Source organism: Myodes glareolus, chromosome 7 (genome assembly GCF_982192425.1).
Source record: "Myodes glareolus chromosome 7, mMyoGla1.1, whole genome shotgun sequence".
Classification (NCBI taxonomy): Eukaryota; Metazoa; Chordata; class Mammalia; order Rodentia; family Cricetidae; genus Myodes; species Myodes glareolus.
Window position 1 is genome coordinate 23,595,925 of NC_142032.1, and position 19,425 is coordinate 23,615,349.

The 19,425-nt window shown below is 44.8% G+C and overlaps 1 protein-coding gene across 7 annotated transcripts in view; it reads right to left on the reverse strand.

Moving 5' to 3' along the window:
- Plce1 (phospholipase C epsilon 1) overlaps positions 1–19,425 on the reverse strand; it is a 277,183-nt gene that overhangs the window by 81,252 nt on the left and 176,506 nt on the right. For all 7 annotated transcript variants that reach the window (XM_087907931.1, XM_087907928.1, XM_087907930.1 and 4 more), the window contains one exon: positions 1,633–1,778. In XM_087907931.1, coding sequence (XP_087764057.1) covers positions 1,633–1,778 — 146 coding nt within the window. The remainder of the gene's footprint in view (positions 1–1,632; positions 1,779–19,425) is intronic.

A 19,425-nucleotide genomic window follows, 5' to 3' on the forward strand; every position in this document is an offset into this window, starting at 1 on the left:
ATAAAGATGGAAAATACACAGAGAATCTTGATACTGTATGCTATTATGCTCTCTTTGAATTGTTTGAATGCTGAGGAAGGAGCAACAGCTGCTAAAAGACTTTTGTTTATAAATGCTGCTGAACTAACCCAAGATAGGTATTTTGAAAATACCTTGGTTTCAAAACTGAAGTCAAAAGGTATGTTACTTTGGAGAAGAGATTTTGCTTTTGTTTCCACAGAAGATGAGAGACTGTGGATTCATACTGAGTTAAGAAAAATCAGGTTCGATAAAGGAAGATCACCTGAGAAATCTCTGATAGGAACAGATGACCCAGATGACAGAGTTCTACATCCAGAACAGATTCAAGACTGCTGCCTGAGATGATCAAGACTCATAGGATACTCCAATCAGGACTTGATTATAACTCTAAATTTTCTTTAGGTTCCCATAAGATTATCAGCGCCCCCAACCAGCAGGAAGTAGCCTGAAATACTATGCCCACATTCCCAACAAATGGACTATGGGTATTTTCCTTTGTTTAAAAAAAAAAAAGAGAGGGAAATGGTGCGGGAGAATTATCTGTATTCTGTCAGTCATGTATTTTAATAAAACGCTGATTGGCCAGGCAGGAAGTATAGGCGGGAAAACCAGACAGGAAGTAGAGGTGGAGCAAAGAGAATGGGAGTATTCTGGGAAGCAGGAAGCTTCCTCCACCATTCCTGCCCAGATCACTGAAGAGGCAACATGTGAGCTGCCTAGCTAGAAAAGGTACTGAGCCGTGTGGCTAAAATAGATAATGATAATGGATTTATATAAGTTACAAGGACTAACAAGAAACCTGAGCTAATGGGCAGACTATTTTTTTTACACTTTGACAGATATTATATTTAAATATAAAATGTTCCTCACAGACTCAAGTTTAAACATTTGGGGAGATTCCTGCCTCCTTATGGGAGCACTATTTTAGATGGTTTCAGAGATCTTAGAAGGAGGAGGTCTAGCTAGAAGAAGATCACTGTGGGCAGGTCCTTGGTGATAATACCTTGCCCTTGAACCTTCCCCTTTCTCTCTGATTTCCAATGTGTTCCCAATGAGGGAAAGAAGCCTCTCAACTGCATGCTCCCCACACCATCATGTTCTACCCAGTCACCAGTAGCCAAGCAAACATGTGTGGAACACCTTGAAACCATGAGCCAAAAATAGACACTTGCTCCTTCAAGCTGTTCTTTCAGGTATTCAGGACAGTGATGAGAAAGTTGGTACACTAGGCCATCATGCAGTGAGAGGCCCTGGCACAAGAAGCAGGAGGGCAGACAGGGAGTCACTGGGAAGGAACTGGGAAGGAATGTGAGAATAGTCCACATCTATGCCTGTGAGGGTAGAGACAATTGCAGCCAGCCAAGTAGTACTTTTAGTTCCTTCAATACCTGTTCCCTCTGCCCTGTTCTTCCCCCTCCCTACCTTCCCACTCCTCTCCATTCCTCCCTCTTCGAGGGACCAGGGCTTTGCAGTTGGAAGAATGTAGTGCATTTCCCCTTCGTGATAACTACCAATTAGGTACCTTGGTAAATGTGGCTGGCTGCCCAGAGAATTAATTCAGAGATATCTAAGTAGACAGAGAAACCTGTCCAGATTGCCATACTTTCTTACCTGAGGCCAGCCAGGAACTCCATGACAGCGTTGTAGTTGCCCATGTTCCAGCAGCATTTGGCCACATGCACCAGATGTGAGAAGACTTCCCGCTTCTCCTCCATGGAGCCTGCTGTGAGGATCAGCCAGGTCACCCAGGAACTCACCTGGAAGATGGAGGGGGCAAGCATTCACTGAAGACATGTCTGGGAAACTCAATAAACACTGTTTATTTATTTATTTATTTTTGGATTAAAAAGAAAATCACTTTGGGACCTGGAAAAGAAGCAAGCAGAGAGCTCTAATGTGAAAACCGACTCCATTGCTGCTTTGATATGCCCTCGGGAAGTCAGTCTGTTTACATCTTCATATCCATCTTGAAATAAAAACCCTCTTGATCTACACGATTCCTTGAAACTCTAAAATATCGGGCTCATGGATACTCTGAATGGAATGTGACTGATGGACCTGAAGATTGAATTCAGACATTGTATTTAGCCCATAAGTTGAGAACCCTTATCAAGCAATGAAATGTGTGATATCAGGGCTGGTAAGACAGCTAAGCAAGTTGAAGCACCTGCCATGAAAGTCTGACAGCCTGATTTTCATCTCTGGTGCCCACATGGTGGAAAAAGAGAGTAAAAGTTCTCCAATGTTGTCGTCTGTCTCCACATGGATGCCATGGCATGAACTCCTGTGCAGGTGTGCACACATACACACACATGCATACACACATAAGTATATGCATAAATAAATAAAAATCTTAACAGAATTAAAATGGGTGGTACCAAGGAAAAAATACAAAAATATTTTGGAACAATCTCTTAAACATACTAATTTATTGTCTTCTTTAAATAACAAAACCCACCTCACGTATCTCTCACAATAGTCCAGAGTTAGGGAGGAGCTGAAGAACCTCAGGCCATAGGGAGCAAAGGCTTTCCTTGGACTAGGGGTTAAAATTTGGTGGCCTGCCCCATAAAGCCCTCACCACCAAGTGAGCACACAGGAAATATCATGTTTGCTGGCTTCCAGATTACATTTTTCTACTGTGACTTGCTTTTTCTACCACATAGTCCAGCGTATAAAACTTGGTGATTCCCATCTACACCTGCTTTATGGCATCAGTGTCTAGGTGACCTCCTCCTGCTCTAAGATTATTTTCCTATTGTTCATGCTGGTGCTTGGCCACTGCTATCCACTAAGTTGACTTGCCTTCTCCACCCTTGCCAACTCAAGGGAGGGTGACCAGTTGTTTGTTGTTGACCATATTAGTTGCATGTGGGTCAGCAACAGAGCTGAAACCTACGGAACAACTCTTTCTTCAGCCTGTGTGAAAAGAGGCCTGAACAGAGTTCATGGTGACCCAGACATCTGAGGAAATAGGAGTTCAAGGTAGAGAACACACTGCCCACAGATGGAAACAATAAGAATTAGTGTCGGCAGCAACCAGAGAGGGATGTCTAATGGCAGTTTTTCAGATCTAGAATCTCTGCTATGCCAGGCCCTGGGTTTGATCCCCAGCATCACAACCAAAACAAAAGAAATGAAACACAACCAAGAACAAAACAAAACTAAACAAACCAAAAGAATACATGTCTCAGGAGAAACGACTTCTTAAAGACTACTGACTCTCAGTTTAGTGCTCTTATTTAGCTGGTGAAAGGTGACAATTTCTTTATTTACTTCTTTCTGGGTGGACTCTCCTGAGCACTCAGTTTGGAGCGTTGCCTTTGAAGACAGAGACAGAATTAAAGGAAAACACACCAAGAACTGTGCCTCCAAGACCATTAAAGAAAAACCATCACCATCAAAACCCCAAGCCAAACCCCAGTGTAGAGGATGGATGCTCCACACCTCTTTTTTAACCTGGCCACAGAAACAAGTAGGGAAACAGAGGCAATGGGGGCAGGGCAGTGATGAGGCAGGACTGCACTCTGGTGGTGGGTGCACTGGAGGAAGAAGCTGCTGATTCCTTTCTGAAACAGGCTGAAGTAAAACCTGTAGTTCCAATACCCAGGAGGCTCTGGGTACACTCTGGTATCTCCTTGCTCGGGAGGATGCCAGCTGCGTGCAAAGATAGAACAGACCTGGAATCAGTCTTTCCCATGCCGCCCTCCTAGGAAATTCTCTGGGGGTTCTCAGAGCTGTGCTCTCCTGCAGCTGCAAGCAGTCCCCTGCTTGGTCTCCCAGCCTTGCTTCCCTACTATTTAATAGTCATTTCCTCAAACCTTGGCCCTGCTGGACCAAGAAAAAATTTGCCCAACAGAGACTGGCCGTGGTCTGGTGCTACAGCCAATTCTTCCTTTAGCTTGGCTTGCGTTTGGTGGATCTTAACCTAGAATGGGGAACCAAATCAAACCATTCTTTACATGTAGAAATGGGGTCCTGAACACTTAAAATGTCTCCGCAGAGTCGAATCAGCCAGCTCCTGCCTGAGGCCAGGGGCTGCCGGAGTCCTGCGGCTTTAGGGCCTTTCATACTGAAAGTCACTGTAATATTCCTGTCATGTAGTAAGTAGAAAGGGTTAACCCTCACCCAGGAGGGGCCCCTCCCAGAGCAGCACAGACCACTACTTGTTTGTGTCTCAATCCTGATCACGCACACAGATTTATTTCCTATCAGTCAAATCATTTCCCATACACTTTCCCACATGCTAGGGAAAAAAATAGCAATACTGTATTTCACATGGAAACATAATTTAAACCAACTGTTCCAACCCTGAGTGTGAGTCCCTAGGGTCCCTGGTTGTTGAGATTATATAAGCACTGTTATCATAATCTCTCCATCTCTCTCTCTCTCTCTCTCTCTCTCTCTCTCTCTCTCTCTCTCTTTGTTCTCTTTCTCTCTCTCTCTCTCTCTCTCTCTCTCTCTCACACACACACACACACACACACACACCACATCAAGTTACAAACTACAATCTTGTGATAGCATAGTGTATTTATGATTTTATTGGTGCTAAGTGGTGAGAGTGTTAATAATGAAACAAGATAAATGAAAAAAACAAAGAGAGACAAAACTTTTAGTGGTATTGAATGTTGCCCACAACATAAATGGCAGTTATACTTAGCAAGCAGAGGGGAAGAATGCTGCCAACTCAGAGAGAGTTTCAGGACCTCAATCACAAAGGAAAACATGAAATCGTGCACAGTACTATTACTCTTCTATAGGGAACACCCAGAGCCCAGAGCACAGGGGAGTTACCTGTAGGAGACTGTTTTACCTAATGTCAATGGTACAGCATGAATGAGCAGAGAATCAGATTCTGGGCCAGTTCATATATACATAAACATGATTTATTGATAGAGTTATTTATATGGGCCTGTCTGTGTGAGTTTCTCTGTGAGTATGTACATTGGATAGATCTCTCAGGGCTTATGCAAAAAGCACTCCCTGCTGCTAAGTCATCTCTCCAGTTCCTCAGTTTAAAAGCTTGTCCCAGAAGGCTTGGGTTTACTCTGAAGATCCTAACCCCTGAGCCATGCCTACAGCCTACAGTTTCTCTACAATTGCTCCTTTCCAGATATATCCTTCCTTCCTTCCTTCCTTCCTTCCTTCCTTCCTTCCTTCCTTCCTTCCTTCCTTCCTTCTTTCCTTTTCTCCCTCCTTCCCTCCCCCTTCCCTCCCTTCCTCCCTGCTCTGTCCCTCTCTGTCCCTTCCAACCTTCTTTCCCTCCTATCCTGGAGATGGACTTCAGAGCCTCTCATAAGCAAGAAAAGCACTCAACCACTGGCTTACATCCCTGATCATTCTTTACTTTGAGATAGAATCTCAGTAACTTGTCTAAAGTGTCCTTGATCTCACAATCCTTATGCCTCAGCCTTCCCAGTGGTATAATTATAGTTGTATGTCAGCATGTAACATCATTTTGGCCATCATCGTCATCCTTATCATGGCCCTTTCAGTACTTGTAGGCCTAGCTTCTCTGTAAACCCAGCCCTCCCAGTTCAATGACCAGATGGTACCAAACCTATTTCCATGGCCACAAAATACCTTTTATGTGTCTTAGTCTTCCTGACTGTAGACATAAGAGGCCATTGGGTGGCAGTGGTATCTGGACAACTTGACCTGGAAACCTGAAATGTCCATTTACACAAGACAAGAAGAGAGGATCGGAGAGGCCAATAATCTAGAACTCTTGTTCTTGTGCTCTCGGCCCCAGAAGACAGGGGCAAGCCCACTTTGAGGACCCTGACAAAAACATCACTGCTTTTAAGGCATCACTGGTTTCCCTTTTGGACCACGTGTACATGTTCTGGTGCCCACCCCACTCTGACCACAGGGCACACGCGGTATTGTGTCCCCATGAAGGCAGATACTGAGCCTGCTGAACTTACAGTAAGCAAACATTTCAGTCACTAGCTGAGATCTACCCTCTGTAAGCCTAATGAAAATCAGGGAACAAGTGGATAAATAAATGAATAATGCATGCCTCCTTTGGAAAGGCGATCTTGTTGGTTCACCTGGCACCTTTCATCTCGTTCTCTTTGACTTAATGCAGGACCTTGAGGCCACAGTTGGGCTGAACTGGGCTTCTCACTGCCGTGCGCATGTACATCTAGTTTATTTTTGTTATATTTGTGTGCCTGACTTTCACATGAGTCTGCTCTGTCTGTCTCAACAGACCCTGAGTTCTCAAGGACAGAGACTATCTTTCCCACATTTCCAGGACGGGGATGCTTGGTGCCTTTGGCCAATAGGCAGGCCATCCAGAGTCCCAGGAGGCCATGCGTAGGGAGGATTCTCAAAGCTCAGGAATTATATTTGGGAAAAGCCTAAGCGCTTCCTATTGCTTTTCCCAGGTCCAGAAAAAGGATACAGATGAATTTTTGCCAAAAAGTTTTTGAATATGCCAGCGTAAACATAGCCAGGAAGAAGATGTGTTGCAATGGGTATCTGGTCACTCTGATGGCAAAAGTTGGGCTAAAATGGTAAATTGAGCAGAAGTCAGTGAAAGTCGAACACTGCTTCAGTAGTTAGGTAAAGTATGCACATCACCACCCTCCACAGACTGAGGCAGTCCACACATGTACCCCTTCTACGTATGTATCTGCACACACCTGTGTCTACCCTGTGCCTCCTACATATGTGTCTGCACACACCTGTGTCTACCCTGTGCCCCCTACATATGTGTCTGCACACACCCATGTCTACCCTGTGCCCCCTACATATGTGTCTACACACACCTGTGTTTACCCTGTGCCCCCTACATATGTGTTTGCACACACTCGTGTCTGCCCTGTGTCCCCTACATTTGTGTCTGCACAACCTGTGTCTACCCTGTGCCTCCTATATATGTGTCTGCACAACCTGTGTCTAACCCTGTGCCCCCTACATATGTGTCTGCACACACCTGTGTCTACCCTGTGCCTCCTACATATGTGTCTTCACGCACCTGTGTCTACCCTGTGCCCCCTACATATGTGTCTGCACGCACCTGTGTCTGACCCTGTGCCCCCTATATATGTGTCTGCACACACCCATGTCTACCCTGAGCTCCTCAAATATGGGACACCCACTGCACACACCCATGTCTACCCTGAGCTCCTCAAATATGGGACACCCAGATGGGGATCACTGGTGACGGTGGTGTCTGCAAATGTCGATCCCAAGGTCTCATCCAGACTTAGAAATCAGACTCTCAAACAGCAGGGATGGGCCAAGCCCAGGAAGCTGCATTTTCAAATAAGCTCAACAGTGACTCCTCACTGCACCAGAGTCTGGGAAGGGGTACAGGGACTCAGAGTCCCTTGTCGGCACTCTGCCTTGAGTGCAGAGCGCAACTCTGGCACAGTGACCGTGAGAGAGTCCCATCCTGCAGACCAGCAGCTCTAACTACCTGGGTCTACCTGAACTGGGAAGAAGAAGCAGTCAGAGAGAGAGGCATCAAGAAGCAGGGGTGGATATCACAGGTGTCTGAGGTGAACAGAACTGTGTTCGACCTCCAGTTCCGCAGCTTCTTTGGTCAAGTCTCAGAGGCAAGCAGCTTAATTTCTCGAAGTCTCAACTTCCTGCTCAGTGAAATGGGAACAAAAATCATAAAGTTATCGTGAGGGTGAAACGGGAGACTCGAGATCTCAGCAGGCCCTGTGTGTGTAGACAAGAGCTGGGTGGGTGTTTTCTGGGTGACCATGGCAGCAGCTGCTGCTATGGCTGCCATTAATCTTGTTATGTGAGAGACGGAGTGGCTGAATTCCAGATACGGACCTTGGAGACCAGAAGAGATAACTGCTAAGTCTCCCTTCTTAACTACAGGGCCAGAGCAGAAGAATTCAGGAGCACCTAGGGAAAACTCACGGGTAACTTTTTCTTTATTCCTTGTTAGGAACAGAGAAGTCATTTTAAAGTTTTACGTTACCCAATCTTATTCATTCAGATTCCTAGACCCAGCCATTCCTGAATCTCTTCAACAACTCCATATATATGTGTGTGTGTGTGTTTTGTGGGAGGGGGGCTGTTGAGCGGTTTTCAATTGTGTCGCCGCCAAAATGTGACTGCAGATAAACTCCTGGTAAATATTTTTTGGTTTAAGGTGATTCTCCCTCTAATAAATACTTGCTGTGTACTGTGCATCATGCTGGACCAGAGAAAATAAAACTAGCCCTTGGAGCCTTGAGGGAGAAAAATCACACAAACCACAAATCAATTAATAGTCAGTTCATTGGATGAGTACACGGTCCCCATTGCCCAGTTGCCCTCCTGTGGTGGTCTGGATGAAAATCGCCCCCAAAGGCTCACAGGGAGCAGCATTATTTCAAAGGCCTTGTTGGAGTAGGTGGTGTTGTTTATTTGTGAATCCTTCAGTTACAAATTCCTTAATTACTCAGAGATTGGGTCTGCATCCACAGTTACTTAGTGACTTAAATCAGTTACAGAACATATTCTGACGGAGACCCGCAAGCACCGTTTTTAGCTAAGCAGGCTTGGGAGACTCCCCAGCAGCGGTAAGGTAGCAGTAGTCTCCTCTCTTGCCATGCCCAGTGGAACTGAATGAGTCATTCACTCTGAAGCTAACAATGAAGTGGGGCTCAAAAGTAAGCCTCATCTCATACACACGCTACTTTGTCAAAGTATGTATGGATACCCTTAGAATAGGACCTTGAGGATTTCATCCCATTTAACTGCGATGGAATTAAAATCCATAACCAGCACTTCCATGAAAAGCCCTGAAGCAAGGGAGCTGTGAGGTCAAAATTAGCCTGACCCCATGTGAGGGTTATTTATGAAACTTTTTCTTTCCACAGGATCTTCCTTGGTACTAGAGATCAAAGAAAGACAAAGCCATGTGACTATTAAGTTTATGCTCTAGCACAGAGCTACATCCCCAGTGTCGCTTTGCTTGGTTTTAAAGATCACAATGACAAGGATAATAGCTTAGATGTGTTGACATATATTTATGAGAAGCACAAGACTTCTACTTCCTCAGCCCTGCAAGCTCATACGAGTATTGTTCCCACTTTAAGACAAAGGACCCAAGGTTCAGAGTGGCTACACAAGCATGTCCCAAGACTATCCACCTATAAACTAGGAATGATCCAAATGAAAGCTGTGCTTTTAAACTACCAGGTTCTGACACCTCCCATCTTCTCTTATAGGAATTTACAGTGAATTAATTATAGCTTTGAAACTTTGGAAGCCATTCTGAGCTCATCTTAATAAAAAAAAATGCCTCTTAGCAAGACTTTGGGGAGGCTACAAGGTCTGAGAAAGGTAGCTGGTCGGATCTCCTTTAGAGACAGAAAACTTGTGTGCTGAATGTACTGAGATTGTGACACTTGGTCTTGGTAATGACCCTACCCTTCTATCTCTGGCCCCAAGAACAGGGCAGGGACTCCCTGAGCTCCAGAGTCTTGAAGAGGTAAGAAGGTGTGAGAGAAAGCATGCGAGAGAGTCCAGCCTACAACTCATCCCGAGAGACGACTCAAAGAGCTCGTGCTGGGTCTGCCATCTCTCTCTTGGCTTATGAAAAACTGAAGCACAGAGAGGTTCCTTCCCAGAGCTGGCAAGAGGCAGAGCCCCAAGAGCTCCCCACCCTGGACTCAGCTGGCATGAGTAGGTTCTGGAACTCTAACGTTTGATCGGTATTCATCTTGAATGTCTTTGCTTCGCCCTCTTCTTGGGTACCACTCTTCATGCTGCTTGATTTTGCCTACCATCTATCTCTACAGTCAGACTCAAATACGCATCTCTTGTTGAGAATATATAAGAGTGAACTGGACATATGTTTCAGGAGGGCTCGAAGCCTCCTCAGACCCATCTTGTCTCCTGTCCCTGACTCCTTCACCTCCATCCTTCCAGCCAGTAGGTTTCCTGTAGCATCTACTTTAGGAAGCCTACCCTAAACTCTCAGAGAGCGTAGAGTCGCTCTGTGCTAAAATAGCTTACTGCTGCATTTACTACCCTGCACAGTGACCATTATCCCTCCTGGGAGAAGGAGCCCCTTGAAGCAGGATTACTTTGCTCATGTCTCCCAGCACAGGTCTGGCACGAGTTCACAAGCATCTCATTTTGTGTTATGCGTAAAATACAACAGCTGACTCCCTGTTGGTGTTGCCCTTCTCAGAAGACAATGCATGGACCAAGGCAGGCCAGTGTACTGGTAGTTGTGGCATTCAAAGTAAGGCAAGGTCCTTGACCCCAGACCTGATGACTGATGACCCCAGTCCCATCACAATCATCTGTCAGCTTGCTCTTTACCCAAAAGGCTGGTATTGGGGAAATACATACAGGAAGTCAGGACATAAAAGGCTGGTGGATAATTTGGTTCATGATAGAGGATTCTGTTTTCCTGAGACAATTTAGTACTGAAGAATAAAGGTAATTGAAGACTTTTTTTTTTTTCCTGGAATGTCTTGGACCCATTCAGAGGTTCCCTAGCTGAGTTTCTTGATTGGAGAAACCATTGGCCAGAGGCCAGAATTTCTGGGATATGGGAATGAGTGAAGCTTGCCTGCCAGGATTACTGAGAAGGACCAGGAGCTTTGGAGGTATGCCGTGAACCTTGAAAGCCCCCATGCAGGGAAACACCTGCCACACATAAGCGAAAGGGAGTCCAGAAAGTCTCTATGTCACTTGGTATAAAATGCAAACTTTCACCCTGCTACACAGATGTTGAGCAGTATGGTGGGGGCTAATCCCCGACCAATCAGTAAGAAAAGGGGGAGGGGAAGGAACAAACAGTTTGCATGTGTTGGCAGATGTTCCCCAGATGTTCTCCCAGCCCTTCTAGACATGGGAACCTGCCATAGACCACCAAGACCAGTCAATCTGTGCAGTACATGTATGTAGGGTGATCTGGGCATAGGACTCACTGGGGGATCAAATGCGATGAAGCACATCTCAGCTTCTTGGCTTCTCTTTCTATGGGCAGAGAGCTAGAAGAGTGAATCGGATGGCAAAGAACACAGGATTTTGAGTCAAAAGCAGGAATGTTCATTTCTTGGTGCTGTCTCTTATTATTTTTGTGACTTGGAGAAAGCTTTCTAATTACCCCGAGATTTAATTTCTTCACCTATAAACTAGGCATAATCAAATGTCCTCGATTTTAATGGGTATGGTGACTAATAAAAGGGCTAATGTATGAAAAAGGTTCCAGTGCACAGTGCCAAGTACATCTCAATAAATGCCAACCAGTATTGAGAATTGAAAACAATGAGCAACTTCCTCTCCACACTGTATGGAAACACTGCAGCTTTGCTCCTTTGCTTAACAAAGAGAGACTTCCCAAGGATAGGAGCCTTCAGAGGAACGATTCTGCGTTTCTCTTAAAGAGTCCTGGAAAGAGGAAGAAAAGAGAGGCAGAAGGAGAACAGGAAAAACCTTCATAAAAAAGCCTGCCAATTGGGCTGAGTGAAATCAATTCAGACTACCAAACAACTGACCAATGCTTTCACACTCCTACCCTGTATGTGGTGCTCATATCTCCTGTTTGCTGCCTGTTTACAGGTGCTGGTCCCTCTGTAGCATTAGATTTTGAAATCTTGATGGACAGACACTCGACCTGACGACTTAGAAGTCTGCCATGTGCTCCAGGTACTGGGTGCTCAGTAAAGAGCCCAGCAGCAGGTGCTACTCCATCCTGTTCTGAAGACCCCAGACAGAAATAGGTCAGCAGTGTGCTGACGTAATGTTTTGCAAACTACGCTCCAGGGCACGTATTCTACCAGATGTTACACATTTTGCAAAGTAGCGTCTGGGGCGTATAAGTTCAGGAAACTCTGGGATTAAAAAAGCTTTTCTTCCTGGCAGGGTTTCTTGGAGTGTTTAAGATGCTAATGAGGGAGATGAATCTCCAAGGAAGATTAGTCCTGTGTCCCCTGTTCCTGTGGCTATGAGATTTTGTTTTTTCTTCCAGCAGCCAGAAATGCTTGGAACATAAGCCTGGGATTTCTCTTAGCCCCTTACACCTGGTGTGGCTCCTGCCAGGATATAGGAGATTGGAAGGGCAGCACCAGCTGTGATTGGTGATGTGGGATTCCCCTCTGTATGCTGTGAATATCATTGCTTAATAAAGGAACTGCTTTGAGCCTATAGCAGAGCTATAGGGAAACAGAGCTAGGCGGGGAAAACTAAACTGCTGGGAGAAAGAAAGCAGAGTCAGAGCGAAGCCATGTAGCCCCACTGGAGACAGACGCCAGAAACTTTGCTGGTAGGCCACGACCTCGTGGAGATGCACAGATTAATGGAGACGGGTTAAATTAAGATGTAAGAGTTAGCCAATAAGAAGCTAGAGCTAATGGGCCAAGCAGTGATTTCAATAATATAGTTTCTGTGTGATTATTTCAAGGCTGAGCAGTTGGAAACAAACAAGCGGCCTCCTCCTATAGATTGGTGCCACAAATTCAGAATCAGTGTGCCACTGGAAAATTTCTAAGTCCAAGACACCAAGGAAAGTTTTCCTTGTAATGCAAAGAGGTGTTTGAGGCACACAAGTTGCTACTATTTCATGGTCAAGGCAACCATGAGGCAAGTACCCAGAGAACAAAGCAATTATTTCCAGGCTCTTACACTACGATATAGCAACTAATCAGCAAGGACTTCGGAATGCTTCCATTTAAAAAGGCTTTATATATTATTTAGCTCATTTTCTTTAGTTGATAGACAAACAGAGGGGGGAAAAGGTTAAGTGTCTTACAAAGGTCACTCAGCAAATGTCAGTTCTGGGCCAAGACTCCAGGCCTCCTGAACTCTGGACACCCTACTGGCATCACCTGCTAGATGTCAGCTGTCTCTGAAGAAGTCCTGATACACTTGCCCTCCTTCTGTGGGTGTTCAGACATAGACATAATCTGCTGGGAGAAATGGTGCATGTCGGGAAGATCTGATGGTGAGAAAGGGGTGGAGTTGGGAATGGCGTAGATAACCAACTTGAGTTAGTGGCAATGCCAAGGAGAAGCCTAGGACTAAAGGGCAGTACAAACAAGAGTGCCCCGCTCAGGACCTGCCAGCACACAGCTCTGGAGGACCTGAGAGGTAGTGGTGGAAGCAGATCTATCTGCAATACCCCAGGTATGCTGTGGCTTCAACTTCTGTCTCTAGCTCCAGCCAGGAAGGAAGACCAGCTATGCCCTCAAGACTGGCTGTGGGAGGAAGAGGATGGGGGAGGATGGAGAGCAGGGCAGAATTCTAGAAGGGAAGCTCCAGGGAAAACAGGACAGAATTAATGGTGCAGTCGCCAATTGTCTAATTACCCATGGGAGAAAGGGAGAGACCAAAGGAAGAAAACTCCCATGCTCTCCTAAGTGGGGGAAGGCAGCAGGAGGAGGCCTCGGAGAACCTTTCGGTTAGATCTACTTCAAAATGGTAGGGCACAGCTATCACCACCCACAGTGCATTAGTGTGCAGTGGGCACACTCAAGGTTAAGAGCTGCAGATGCTCAAAACCTTGGCCCTAGGCAGGCTGACGTGAGCATCAGACCTGCAGAGGAAAGGCATTTGCTCTGGAGACTGGAGCCATCAGCAGGCAGGACTCAAAGGGCTAAGTGGAAGCCTGCTTGTTTTGTTCAGGGCAGTCAATCAAGGCAGATTAGGGACTTGCTGACAGTTCCTGTGAAAGTGACAGACCCCTCCTCCCTCCCCCCCCCCCCCCCCCCGAGACAGGGCAGGGCAGGGCAGGGCAGGGCAGGGCAGGGCAGGGCAGGGCAGGGACTGTCTACTCTGCCTGACAGTTAAGAGTTATACATATCCTGACAAGAAAGTGTGTGGGAGTCAAACACCAGCCTTGTTTCCTTGTAAAGATGGGGGAATATCAGCCTCAGAGGTAAAGATGTGTTTTACGCCTGGTTCAGGCAATCCTTCTGAAGAAACATTTTCTTGGTAAGTGTTTAGAATGTAGGTGACAGAAACAGAGAGAATCAAAACAAACGCCAACACTGAAATAGTAGAAGATGGCATCAATTGATTTGAAAAACTACTCAAGCCAAAGGCAAACAGAAAAGGTTGTGGTTTTGGCTTGCTGTCTGGGCAGGTGCTCAGCACTAGGTGCCGTAGGGAACCTAGGGTGCTGGCTCAGCTCTAGTGTTTACTGAGCACACAATACAATTGCGTAGTCTCCCCTCCTTGCCTGCAGCTTAAAGATGGGTTATGAGCAGAACACCAGGTTTAAAGGAAACAACAGAGAAGCATTTTCTAGCCACAGAGGCACAGCAGGAAGTTCAGCCAATTTCACTAATAGCAATGGCTGCATAGCCAAGGATTTCCAACTGTGCCATTGGGATTGATGAGGCCACTACGTGTCAGGTGGTGGTGTTTCTTTACATTTGTAACAACAAATTTCAAACAACTTATTTATTACATGTACCTTGCTGGCTATGTAGTACCCTCCTGAGCTCTCTGCTAGATGGCATCATTTCCATACTCAGATATGGAATATGCCTACATTATACTGAGCCTGGGCTTCAGATTTTACATACATTTTTCATGAAACAGGGAAAAAAACCAAACTAATAAAGAATAATGCTTTTAGGTCCAAGAGATACCAGAAGCAAATTTATAGGTTCCAAGAGGAAAACCAAAGCAACTTTTGATATAGGTTGATGAGAGTTAAGTATATAAAATGAAGGATAGCTGAAAATTAGATTTTCATCAAAAGCTAACTAAGAAACGTCTTTCTCTTTCCTCCTATTTTTCTAAGTGCTTGGCGGTGTAGTAAAAATGTAAATGTTTAGTTAAAAACTTTGCAGAAACAAAATGGGTATGTATAGTTTTTTTAACCTTTAAACTCCAAATAAGTAGATCCAGCCTTCTAGTAAATACACCCAACACCTGTGGCATATAAAATCTGGCCTAAATTTCCTAAAGTCATTGGACCTGTTTTAGTATTTTAATGATAAAACCCAGATGTTCTAGTTTACATGCCCTGGAAGGAAAGAAACATACAGCCTCACAGCGAACACTTACCAGTATAAATCTGATTAAACTTGGTGCCAAGCAAGGATTGGAAAGAGAAGGATATTTGAACAAACAATCCTTTAAAAAAGCATTTTTCAAATCCATTTAAATGTTCTAGAAAACTCCTGAAATGTGAGCCAGAAATATTTACTTACATTCCATGCCTGCATTACAGTATTAGTTTGGGGTCACAGACTGGCGCTCAGAACCAGAACCGAGCTGGCAATTGACTTGACTCTCTAGTCCGTGTTCTGACGTCTGAGTGGAGTGGCTGTGGCTACTTTTACAAATGGCAGTGCCATCTGGAGGACAGGGATGCTCAAAATGTAGCGCACGTGAAAACCATTGGCAAAAGACTAAAAATTACTCAAGTTCACACTCTACACTGTAGAGTCTGCAGTTGGCGATCTAACTCAACAGGCGAGGAGAAGGGAGAAAGCACTGTCCTGATAAAGGCCTTCTGGGTTAGTCTGCTGGAGCTTTGTGTGTAGGGTCCTGGATGTAGGTGTGCACAGGAGTGGCTGACGGTCTGGTTCAAACAAGAATTGTGACTTCTTGGCGAGTGAGTGGTGGGCAGAGGAGCCCACACGTCCCGCGAGCTCTCAGATGTGGCAGTCACTGGCAGTTTGATTTTGTTCTTAGGTTTCTTCGGTCTCTTCCCATCTAAAGCCCTGTCATTGTCCCCTCAGTTTCCTGTTCTCACGTAATTTCAAAGCCTCCAGGCCTTCCATTCTGTAAGCTGGTCCCTCACCCTGTCCTGATGGCAAGACATCCTCATGACCAGACTGAGGTGATGTTGGGAAAGTGGTGGATGAGACTGGCTGCGTCACTGCCGACAGCACACAACAGAGGGCAGGTGAAAATAGGACTCTTCTTTATCTGACCAGGTGGTGTCTTCCTGGTCTTACCCAATACTCAGCTCTCCGTGTATTTTTGCAACTTACCGTGTCTCCATCTAATTAAAATGTGAGTTTCACAAGGAACATCATTTAGTTTAGCTTTTACTACAGGATCCCCTGAGCCTAAAACAATGCATGACATTCAATCGACATTTTTGGATGAATGACTGAATACCCAAATGGATGCTATTCCAGGCATACCCTCAAAAAGCAACTGCTTTCTGACTGATGAAGACAGGAAGAGCTTGGTTCTGGTCAGGCTGGAGCAGAAGCGCCATCTCTGGCAGCCTACCTCTGAAATGGAATTTCAGTTGACAGGGGACCCAGAGGTATACTTGGGGCTGATCATCTTGGAAAGGGTGCAGGGATGCTGCCCTCTCCACAGCAGAGGTTTAAAGGAACTGCAGTAGGTTATTTCTTAGGTGAGGTGGCTAGGTGGCATCTACCACCAGACAGTTGCCAGCTGATCCTCCTTGCTGTATCCATTTCTTTAGTCATTCAATTATCTGTGGTACAGCATCAAAGTGTCAAGACAGGTCTGCGCTTCATGTGTTACACAGACCTTTTCAGACGCATTTCTATGCAATGATCCTGCATCTCATTCTCTTTCCTTTCCTCATCCCCGTCCTTGGCTTTGTCATCGAAAGTAATATAAGCTTGCAGAAAAAAAATCCAACAATATAACATCTTATATGGTAGGAAATGAAGTCTCCTCCCTCCTCACCTTACTATGAGTTACCATACAAATTCAGTTCATTGACTTCAAGAGAACAGTGGCCAGGAAACTGGAAAGCTGGTAGGAAGTGTGACCTACAAATCTGGGCTGCTTTAGCAGGTAAAAGACTGCAACTGGAGGTTGCTCTCCTGCCTGCCAGTTCCCAGATAATCACCCAGAGGCTTAATATTCATTGTAATTATTTGGCCAATGGCTCAGACTTATTTCTGGCTAACTCTAACGTTTAAATTGACCCATTTCTATTAGTTTATATTTTACCACGAGGCTTGTGGCTTGTCACCTCACATCTTGTTTCTCTGACAGCACTTTCTTTCTCCCTGTAGTTGTTTGAATTCCCCACCTAGCTATATTCTGCCCAAAAAAGTCTAAGTTCTTAAAACATTTTAAATACTATATTCTATAGATCTTTGAAGTGTTTGAAGATTACTTATCTAATTGAAATATATTTCTGCAATCTAGAAAACCTAACTAATATGACTATAAGTTTGACTATTATAGATGGCTATTCATTTGTATTTCTTAACTATACATTATATTTTTAAAAAGCTACTTAAGCATAATACCTTGAAAAACAGTAGAAATATATATATATATATATATATATATAAAATAACAAAATTGACCTTAACTTTGTATCAATAAACCAAAATCCATACCAATGTAAAGTATTTTGAGATTAACAGTTTTTTTTGGATTAAAGTAAATTTAATAATATACCTTTTAAATTATTTCTATGTCAAAAGACCTCGACAGAGATATCAATATTAAACTGTCTGCAGCATATCACACTTGTATAGACTCTGGCTAAGGCATATGGAATTCTAGGAAGACACTCTAAGGTTCACACCAGGCATCCATTCCTTAGATTCTCCAGGCCTCATCCCTCGGCCAAGAAAGACTGTCAGAGAGCAGCATACCTAGGCAGGCCTGGATCAGCACATCTGAGTACTTAAGAGTCATGCTTTGAGCTACACCCTCTGCCAAGACTCAGCACAAGACACAGTCCAAGGGACATTTGTCCTCCAAATGCTCTGTCCTAGATATATCAGCCACGAGCCACAGGGCACACATCTCCAGGAACTATAGGAGGCATCGTGGACTCTGACTTGGCATTCTTCTGCTTCTTTGCCACTTTTCTCTCTCTCCCCTTTTCTTTTTCTCCCTTTTCACTCTCCTTTTTGCAAAAACAACCTTACCCATCATCTTATCTTTTGGGGGGGAGGGGAGCTTGGTTTTCAGATAACTCTGACCAACTTTGTAGTTGGTTACATCTGTTTTCTTATTTGTAAGATTCTAGAACTTCTTATCCTATGATTTTTGAAAGCTTCCTCAAAATACTCCCCCTGCTTTGCAAACAGATGGGAATATAAATAAGACACCAATAGTTTGGTGTTGCCATTTTATTATTTACAGGAAGGGAAAATAAAGGCCAACCAAGTTCCCTTTGCTAAAGCCGAAAGCAGCTGGTCGGTGGGAGAACTGGCGAGGGTCTGAGGCTTCTGTCTTTCTCGTCTCCTGGAACTGTTTCAAATTAGGGGCTGACAAGTCTTTCAGCTGCACATGCTGTGCTTCTCACTGCACTTGTTTTGTCTTCTGCTCTCCTCCTGGGAAGGGCAGCCAAACATGAGGCCCTAAGGCTCTTCTTTCTGTCATGACCTTTAGCACACGAGGCTGAGAGTCCAGGAGGGAGGAAGACACACCCTCAATCTTTATTTTATCCTATTCTTTTTTTTTTAATAGAGATGACATATATTTCACACTGCCCTTGTTATGTAGCCAAAGACAAAGCTTGAACCTTGCTCCTTCTGACTCTACCTTGTGTATGCTCAGGGCAATCTTTACATCCAGGTTTTGAGGATTAATTCCAGGGCTTGCATGATAGGCTAACACTCTACCAACTGAACCACAAACCCCAGCCTGCTTACATTTTTTTAATTTCTTCTTATGGAGGTGCAGATCCAGCATCTTAGCAAATCCACATAGGACTTTAAGTATAGTTATGATGCCACAGATGAAACAGCTTTAGGAGTCAAGGCAAAATGTATGTGCTCATCAGCAGCTAAGAGACAATTAGTGGACTGCAACCTGAAGACGTCTATGTCTCATTTTGAGGATGGGTTTGTGGCTCCGTGGTACAGATATGCTTATAGCATGCGTTCAGGCTCTAGAGCCGCACTCACAGGCACACAAAGGTAGTTTAGGCTACCACACCACTTGTAAGCAATGATTTGGATATAAACTAATAATTTCTCCATAGAACTGCAATATGAAGTAAATATTTCTTTAGGTACCTTCCTGTTTTGCTGCATAGAAAAACATGGCATATGTAAAAGGAGTCCAGAAGAAATGCTGGTGTAGATAAATATTCAGGATGGCAGATGGGAACTCGAAGGTGTTGTCGAGAGGAGGGACACAATTGGAAGCGGAATGTGTGACAGACCCACAAGCCAGCTGCACTGTCACTCTCTCGGGGAGCTCTGGAGGCACACATACTACCCCGACTCCTGTACGTGCTCTCCCATTTACCACACATGTCTGGTGAGTTCCTGAGCTTAGACAGTCCATCTGTAATGCGAGGAAAATTCTAGCTAGGACTGTGGGGAGGATGCGGCAAAGCATTCAGCCCAGCTGTAGCTCTGAGCATTCTAACTGCTAACTGAAGTGAGTGTGCCTATGAGTCGAGTTAGTTCTACTGCCACAGACCAAATCTTTCATTTTACCAAGGAGGCAGGAATTGCGAAGAGAACCCAAAGGACAGAGTAGTCAGGGGAGATGCTAAATGGATGC